General features: G+C 45.6%; 1 protein-coding gene across 1 annotated transcript; it reads right to left on the reverse strand.

Annotated features, from left to right (window-relative positions):
• Positions 1-417: 417 nt before the first annotated feature.
• Positions 418-5,704, reverse strand: LOC138648816 (protein phosphatase 1 regulatory subunit 3E-like). Its single transcript, XM_069738755.1, has one exon. It carries the CDS (start codon positions 5,702-5,704, stop codon positions 4,661-4,663), a length of 1,044 nt encoding a protein of 347 aa, XP_069594856.1. The 3' UTR covers positions 418-4,660.
• Between the last annotated feature and the right edge of the window lie 4,087 nt (positions 5,705-9,791).

Genomic DNA, 9,791 nt, shown 5'->3' on the forward strand with positions numbered 1-9,791 from the left:
CAACCGCTGTTCCCAGTAAACTAAGTGATACATCGTTGGAATCTGGGTCTCTTTTCCTACACTTTACTGCTGTCAGATGACATAGCAAAAACCTGGTGACAGATTAATTTTAGTATGGCCTTCCACTGCAGATAGTGAGTTGTGCAGGTAGAAAAAGTATAAAACGCAGAGGCTCTCCATTACACGGTCCCTCGACATTTCCTATAACCCCCTCCTGCCTATACTGATCACATTAAAGAGGGATTAAAGTCTTAAAGAGCTCCCCCATAGGGACCAAAATATATGATATTACGCTCCGTCATGTAATGGCCATTATCAGCGGTGGCCGCTTGGATTACCCCACAAGATTGGCACAGATTGGGGCCCCCTTTTCTACAGCATATAAACTCTCCCTTACTCTGGGTATATGAAGATCCTGCCGAGAAAATGGAATCTGCGGGTTTTTCCTTTCATCCCGGCCCCACGCCGTGCTATTCACAAATACACTTTACAGTAACGCCGCCCACACCCAACTGCTCCAATGTCACATATAGCACGAGATTATTAGAACGATTCCTGGAAAAATGATGAATGTCACTCCAGAAGGAGATTGAAATCCTGCCCATAATAGAATATGAAGGCACGTGTGTGGGATGACGAATCTGGAGAACCTGCGGACGTGCGGAATCGAACACTGCTGGCAGAGAACAAGCAGGAGGACGGTGTGATAGCTCAGCCAGAAGATAGCAAATGCAAGGTGGACGACGTGGCCCGCGGTGCGACCTGTACTTCTGCAGAGCAGCCTCGAAGACCCCGGGAACTAATGGAAATTAAATAGATAATAGCTTCTCCAGCCTCAGCTGCTCTACTCAATTAAAGGGAAATAGAGGGGGATTTCACATCCTTAAAGGGAATCTGTCAGCAGGTTTTTGTTATGTAATCTGACAGCAGCATGATGTAGGGGCAGAGACCACGATTCTAGCAATATATCACATAGATTACAGTTCTGATAGAATCACAGTTTTATCAGAATGCTGAGCCCCATATAACCACACCCACACCACTGATTGGTACATTGTACACAGAAACCAGCCAATCAGTGTTGGGGGTGTGGTTGGACTAGGAGGCACTAGACACCTAGTCCTATAGTAATAATAACTGATTTTATTGAAACAGCAAAACGCAGGCCAGTAAGTGACACATGTCTGGAATCAGGATCTCTGCCCCTACATGACGCTGCTCTCCGATTACACAGCAAAAAAACAACCCAGTAAGTGACACATCTCTGGAATCAGAATCTCTGCTCCTACATCATGCTGCTTTTGGATTACACAGCAAAACACAAAACAGTAAGTGACATCTGTGGAATCCGGATCTCTGCCCCTACATGATGCTGTTCTTGGAATACACTGCAAAACACAACCCAGTAAGTGACACATATCTGGAATCAGGGTATCAATCACTACATCATGCTGCTTCCGGATTACATAGCAAAAAACTGCTAATCGATTCTCTTTAACAGTCAGTTTTCGCAAATATTTGATTACCTGTCAAATATCAATTCAGAAGCAACTGCATGTTATGCTGTTCCTCTGTTCTTCTTCCTGGAAATGTTTGTAAAATTGGAAACGGTGATAATATTCTCCTTGTCCATGGGAGTTGGGTGTCCCTGGTGGGATGGGCGTCCCTACACTCTGACCAACCAGAATGGAATGGAAGCAGAATGATTACACCCTGTTGTCAATGTATTCACAGATCTCCTTGAGGAATTAAAATAGTAAACACCAGTATTTATCATACCAGTATTTACTAACACAGACACGGTAGGAGAATGGAAAAAACCCCTAAAAAGGGATCAATAAACTGACATATAATGTTATATTCTAAATATATATATATATATTTCTCAAACTCAATGATATGTCAGATAAAACAGTGATCAATGTAGCAGATTTTTTCCTCGTAAAGAAGACAGGAGTGCTGCCGCTAACGAAGGTTAATCCTGGTGGTAAGTATGAAAACGTCCAATTTATTGCAACGCGTTTCAGAGCAGAATTTATCCGTGCCTCATACATCCTGCAGATTCTGCTCCGAAACGCGTTGCAATAAATTGGACGTTTTTTATATTTACTGCCTGAATTAACCTTTGTCGGTGGCAGCGCCCGGGATCCACTGCACTCCTCTCTCCTTCATGTCCTCTCCCTTTTGGTGTGAGTACAGCGGCCGGAGAAGCAGCCATGTTTGGATCATACATCACTCTTCACAACATGATCAGGCGAGCGCCCAACCAACCCTCCGACCTGCCTTCACCTGTTGCCCACGGTGTTATACAGGGAGCGCCTCTTGCTTTCTTATCTCCCTCTGGACACCCCATCAGTCATCCCAATGTCCCAAAAGGCTGAGATCAGGGAACAATACATTGAAGGTAAAAGACTAGAGGCTTCTTTTCCCTTTCCCAATTCTACCGATCTGCAAATATGGTGCAAAATCCATGTAGAAATTACCATAATCTGGAGCGCCAAGAAGCCAATCAGACTTCTAAATTGTTATTCTGACCTATCAAAAGCATGGAATCTGACATATCCATAATCAATGGTATCTCTCAAGCTTTGTTAAAAAGCTGTTTCAAAACCCAAAGAGAATAAAACTTTTTTTTTTTTTTTTTGGAGGGGGGACATGTATTGAAAGTGTCATTGTAAAGCATAATAAAACATACAAAAGTACTCCCACGCGTTTTGCAACTTCCTATGACTACTATTAGATGTCTTACATTTTTAGGCACTTTACTGATAAAATAAAAAATGACATTGTGCATAAATGTTTAACGAGAAGCATGGAAAAGTATCCATACCCACTGATAGGAAAATGAGCACTTTTCATACATGACCCCAGATTTAAAAAAAAAATGATCATTTTGGTCTACAGCCCCTAACTACACCCGTGTAAGTACGTGAACAAACTTCAGCTACTAATATAGTAAACGCTGTAAAATGTGGGAGACGTAAACCGGGCCTGTGGTATAACAATGCCGTAGTGAAAAGTGGTGGAGATAACACACGTCTGTCTACAGTCCATCTTCTCTGACCTCAGAGTCTAAATATAAAACCCTCTTTTACGGAAGTGCAGAGAGAAAAGCAAATTCGAGCCTACATATGGCAATGCACAGTGCAGGATCCATAAATTATTCAGAGGTGACCTGTTTAACACAGCTCCGCGCTCAATGTGACTGCAGAAGCAGGCGTGCACCGAGCAAGTGCCACTGACAATCGCCAACTAAATACGTCCGGAAATAAAAAAAGAATAGGCGTTGTTTGCAAAACGTTATGGCGGATCCGGATAAAACGTCATACGTAAAGAACCTTAATGCACGCAAGTCATCAAAATGAACATAAGCACAAAAGTGAAATGCAAAAATGGTGCAATTTTGCCAAGGCTGGCACAGTGGTGCTGGCAATCAGAAAATGGCCAGAGGCCAACGAAAAGAAACAAAAGCCGACCCATAAGGAGGACGAGCTAAAGCTGATGGAGCAGGACCTCAAGCACATGGCAGAGCCTTTAAGGCAGCACCAAAGTCCATATGGCATCTGATGGAACATGGCACAATGTCTGATCTATGTATGGAAAAATGGGCACATAGACGTAACCTACAAGTTCCATAGATGCCATATTACAGCGCTGGAACCTGTACTGAACCATAAATTGCCCATGTGCATGAAGCCTAAGACATCACCAGCCCTAGTAATGGCCATCAGGGCACTCTAGGTCTGTCCTTTATGGGGCGGCTAAGAAATCAATATATTGATAAGCAATACTTAAAGAACAAATCACAAAGGTGGTTAAATACAAAAAAAAAAGCACCATTATACTACTAAAGTGGTAGATTTGCACCACGATGCTACAAAATGACTAACGCACAGTGGAGGCAAACACTTGGTGCACTGGACAGGATTTAGGAGACCAGTCAGTGGCTATGGGAATTATGTGATTTGGGATGAGGGAATGTTTGCTTCCACTGGTTGTGGTCGCCGGTGCCGATTCTTAGGTGAGGTGCTGATCCAAAATGAATCACTATCAACAGCACTGAGGATCCGAAGCACATGAGAAATCCAGGCAGCTTCCTTCCATATAAGGTTGACGATGAAGACTGTTTTTTTTTTCTAACAGTCTTAAAATTGGAAATAAAAGGGCTTTTATGGGTCGTTGTCCTTTCCACAAAGCCATCTCTGATGCCATCAGTGACCATGATGATAGGATATCCAGAGATGACTGATGTTCTTCATCTCCAGAATCTTTTCTTGGTGACAATGAAAGTATTCTAATTCTTGAAAGGCAATGTGGCATTTGACCATCCTGCTCCTCGCGACATACCACTTACCGAACGTTATTGCGTTTTGTTGAACTTGTATTTGGAATAAATAACGATCAAACTTGTATGAGCCGAATTATCGTTGTCTTCTACAGTAGCCTATGTTCCAATGGCGGCTCAGTAACGTAGACCTGATGACCAGATATTCTAAGTTCCTTGCTAGACTACTAATGACCCAGTACAGTAGCTTATATGAATCTTCTCGTGGAACCTCACCATCTCCACACCTCAGTGACCTTGATGGGGGCCTCATCTTGGCTCTTCTAATATAGTGTACTGATCGGGAGGCTAGCTCGCCCGGTGCCTTCCCCAACCCTAAATGAAGTGAATCCATGCACTTTCATACTCCTTCGGTGGAGACACGGTGGCCCTCTGACTCTTGACCTTGTAGTTTTGTCCATCGTTATTATCCCAGTATTCCGTCCCACAAACCTTGTACCTAATGGCAAACTCCAACATCCCTTCCTTATTCAACAGGGATGGGCAAAGCAGCTTGAATGAAAACCGGTCTGAGTACCTGTCACTATACCCTCGCTGGTAGGAGGCGATCACTTCGGATGAAGTCTTCCAAGAGTCCACCGTGTATCTCACCATCACCTCCTTCTCGTAGGACAGATTGAGGACTCGGAGATCTCCACTCACACTGAATGGATCTGTTTGTACGGTCTCCAGGCACACTCTGCGCTGTCTCACCAAATCTAGGAAGTCTGGCTTAGTGTAGGGGTTTTCAAATTGTGGCTCTAGCTGAGGAGTACCAGGAATAGGGCGGAGCAACAGCGTGCTAAGCTCCGCCCCCGCGGGACAGGCTTCCCTGCAGCGCAGCCCGGCAAGAACATGGTAAGGAACTCTTGGCAACTCTGCATCGCTAAAATGTCGAACGGTGGTTAACTCCAGCCCCAGAGAGTCTGCAAAACGTACCTCCTTCTTTCTAGGAGCTGCAACCTCCAGGTGCCTCCGCTCAGCAGGTGTGGGCAAGGACTTTGCTCTCCTGCGGGCAGTTGGGCTCTGTGGCACCACACTGACCTCTCTTCCCCGAGTGATGGGTTTGCTGGGCTCCTTCGCCATCTCCACCTTCTCTTCTTCACCATCATTGACATCCTCATCCTCTGGGCTCTCCGGGCTTTCCCCATACAGCACTGCTGTGCAGCTGAAGTTGCGTGGCAGGAGGTGGCGATGGGTGGGCATGGTGTCCATACACCCCAGGCAGGTGCTTTGTGCGCTTTCCTCGGTCTCCCCACTACATGAGAGGGGCAGTGTGTGGATTATAGAAGGAGGAAGATGCTGGGGCTGACGTGTGGTGACGCACACAACATCCCTGCAGGAACCACAAGCTGCACTGGAGGAGGAGGCACTCAGCATCGTGCCAAGGATAACCCTTTGCGCACAGCGCAGGATGGCTGAGCAGGCGGTGGTGCGCTCTGCAGCTCCGGAGGGGTTAATCCTGGTTCTGGTGCTGGTCCAGCTCCATGGCTGAGCTCTGCAGGCTGTGTGTGCAGTGTAAGGGCTGATCCATCTCTGGTGCATTCCTCATTCATCCACAGACACCAGTGTCACCTCCCAGTCTCTCCTCTCCCCACCATACAGATCATTAACACTGACACTGCTGGCAGCCAGGCTCGGCTAATCAATGACTGCTGCAGATAGCCAATGTGCATGTACAGGGATGTAATGCCAGCGCGCCCATGGCTGCACGCAATTTGCTCTTGGATTGCAATTAAACAGTGCCACTGTGCCAGTATTATGCGCCCCCTGGATCAGTGGGTAGGTACACCTATTCTTTATAAGTATTCCCAAGCATGCACTTTGCTGCAATGTTACACGGGTTATTTGATAAATAAATGTATCACATTGATCCACAACATACGAGATCTGAAGGGAGATCACTCAAGATCTCCTTAGTAGTGGATTTCTGTTGTATAACATGGCATGAAATCATTATATTTCATTTTTTTTCTGGTGTGCACATTTTGTTAAAGAGGATCTATCACAATATAAACTACAGATATTAAATGGATTTCTTCGACCTGATGAAACTGGTGTAGTTGGCTTTGAAAATCTATGTCAGAATGGCTGCATTTTTTTTTTTAGATGTTACTGTCTAATGTTACAATGATAATTTTATGAGTCCAGCTCTAGCCCAGAGAGCTCCCTTGCAGTAATAATGCCCCCTGCGTGCCTTCTAAAAGCAAAAATGGTCCTTGAGTGCCTCCAAGCAAGAATGCACCATATACCCCCTTCAAGCTATAATGGTCCCTGCATGTCCCCTCCAAATGATACCCCTATGTGACCACCCAAACAATAATGCGTCCTGCATGCCCTCTTCAAGGAATAATGCACCGTCATGCCCCCTTCAAGCAATGATGCCCCTGAGAATCCCCTCTAAGCAAAAATGCCTCCTGCACGCCCTCTTCAAGCAATAATACCCTGCATGTCCACACAAGCAATAATGCCCTTTGGATGGCCCCTTCAAGCAATAATACCCCCTGCAAGTCACCTTCAAGCAATAATGCCCTCTGCAAGCCCTGCTCAAGCAATAATGCTACTGCGTGTCCCTTTCAAGCAATGATGCCCTTGCAAGCCTCCTTCAAACAATAATGCCCCCTGCATGTTTTCTTTCAAACAATAATGCCCCTGCATATCCCCCTTCAAAAAAAATTGCCCCCTGCATGTTCCCCTCAAGCAATAATGCCCCCTGCATGTTCCACTTCAAACAATAATGTCCCCTGCATGATCCACTTCAAACAATAATGCCCCCTGCATGTTCCCCTTCAAACAATAATGCCTCCTGCATGTTCCCCTTCAAACAATAATGCCTCCTGCATGTTCCCCTTCAAACAATAATGCCCCCTGCATGTTCCCTTTCAAACAATGCCCCTGCATATCCCCCTTCAAAAAAAATTGCCCCCTGCATGTTCCCCTCAAGCAATAATGCCCCCTGAATGTTCCCTTCAAACAATAATGCCTCTGCATGTTCTCCTTCAAACAATAATGCCCCCTGCGTGATCCCCTTCAAGCAATAATGCCCCCTGCATGTTCCACTTCAAAAAATAATGCCCCTGCATGCTCTCCTTCAAGCAATAATGCCCCCTGCATGTTTCCCTTCAAACAATAATGCCCCCTGCATGTTCCCCTTCAAACAATAATGCCTCCTGCATGTTCCCCTTCAAGCAATAATGCCCCTGCATGCTCTCCTTCAAGCAATAATGCCCCCTGCATGTTCCCCTTCAAACAATAATGCCCCCTGCATGTTCCCCTTCAAACAATAATGCCTCCTGCATGTTCCCCTTCAAACAATAATGCCTCCTGCATGTTCCCCTTCAAACAATAATGCCTCCTGCATGTTCCCCTTCAAACAATAATGCCCCCTGCATGTTCCCTTTCAAACAATAATGCCCCTGCATATCCCCCTTCAAAAAAAATTGCCCCCTGCATGTTCCCCTCAAGCAATAATGCCCCCTGAATGTTCCCTTCAAACAATATTGCCTCTGCATGTTCTCCTTCAAACAATAATGTCCCCTGCACGTTCCACTTCAAACAATAATGCCCCCTGCATGTTCCACTTCAAACAATAATGCCCCCTGCATGCTCTCCATCAAGCAATAATGCCTCCTGCATGTTCCCCTTCAAACAATAATGCCCCCTGCATGATCCACTTCAACCAATAATGCCCCTGCATGTTCTCCTTCAAGCAATAATGCCCCCTGCATGTTCCACTTCAAACAATAATGCCTCCTGCATGTTCCCCTTCAAACAATAATGCCTCCTGCATGTTCCCCTTCAAACAATAATGCCTCCTGCATGTTCCCCTTCAAACAATAATGCCTCCTGCATGTTCCCCTTCAAGCAATAATGCCCCTGCATGATCCACTTCCAACAATAATGCCTCCTGCATGTTCCCATTCAAACAATAATGCCCCCTGCATGTTCCCCTTCAAGCAATAATGCCCCTGCATGTTGCCCTTCAAACAATAATGCCCCCTACATGTTCCCCTTCAAACAATAATGCCTCCTGCTTGTTCCACTTCAAACAATAATGCCCCCTGCATGTTCCCTTTCAAACAATAATGCCCCTGCATATCCCTTCAAAAAAAATTGCCCCATGCATGTTCCCTTCAAACAATAATGCCTCTGCATGTTCTCCTTCAAACAATAATGCCCCCTGCATGATCCCCTTCAAGCAATAATGTCCCCTGCATGTTCCCCTTCAAAAAATAATGCCCCTGCATGCTCTCCTTCAAGCAATAATGCCCCCTGCATGTTTCCTTTCAAACAATAATGCCCCCTGCATGTTCCCCTTCAAACAATAATGCCTCTGCATGTTCTCCTTCAAACAATAATGCCCCCTGCATGTTCCACTTCAAACAATAATGCCCCCTGCATGTTCCACTTCAAACAATAATGCCCCCTGCATGCTCTCCTTCAAGCAATAATGCCCCCTGCATGTTCCCCTTCAAACAATAATGTCCCCTGCACGTTCCACTTCAAACAATAATACCCCTTGCATGTTCCCTTTCAAACAATAATGCCCCTGCATATCCCCCTTCAAAAAAAATTGCCCCCTGCATGTTCCCCTCAAGCAATAATGCCCCCTGAATGTTCCCTTTAAACAATAATGCCTCTGCATGTTCTCCTTCAAACAATAATGCCCCCTGCATGATCCCCTTCAAGCAATAATGCCCCCTGCATGTTCCACTTCAAACAATAATGCCCCCTGCATGTTCCCCTTCAAAAAATAATGCCCCTGCATGCTCTCCTTCTAGCAATAATGCCCCCTGCATGTTTCCCTTCAAACAATAATGCCCCCTGCATGTTCCCCTTCAAACAATAATGTCCCCTGCACATTCCACTTCAAACAATAATGCCCCCTGCATATTCCCCTTCAAACAATAATGCCTCTGCATGTTCTCCTTCAAACAATAATGCCCCCTGCATGATCCCCTTCAAACAATAATGTCCCCTGCACGTTCCACTTCAAACAATAATGCCCCCTGCATGTTCCCCTTCAAACAATAATGCCCCTGCATGCTCTCCTTCAAGCAATAATGCCCCCTGCATGCTCTCCATCAAGCAATAATGCCTCCTGCATGTTCCCCTTCAAACAATAATGCCCCCTGCATGATCCACTTCAAGCAATAATGCCCCTACATGCTCTCCTTCAAGCAATAATGCCCCTGCATGTTCCACTTCAAACAATAATGCCCCCTGCATGTTCCACTTCAAACAATAATGCCTCCTGCATGTTCCCCTTCAAACAATAATGCCCCTGCATGCTCTCCTTCAAGCAAAAATGCCCCTGCATGCTCTCCTTCAAGCAATAATGCCCTCTGCATGTTCCCCTTCAAACAATAATGCCCCCTGCATGTTCCCCTTCAAACAATAATGCCTCCTACAAGTTCCCCTTCAAACAATGCCTCCTGCATGTTCCCCGTCAAGCAATAATGCCCCT

Source organism: Ranitomeya imitator, chromosome 9 (genome assembly GCF_032444005.1).
Source record: "Ranitomeya imitator isolate aRanImi1 chromosome 9, aRanImi1.pri, whole genome shotgun sequence".
NCBI lineage: Eukaryota > Metazoa > Chordata > Amphibia > Anura > Dendrobatidae > Ranitomeya > Ranitomeya imitator.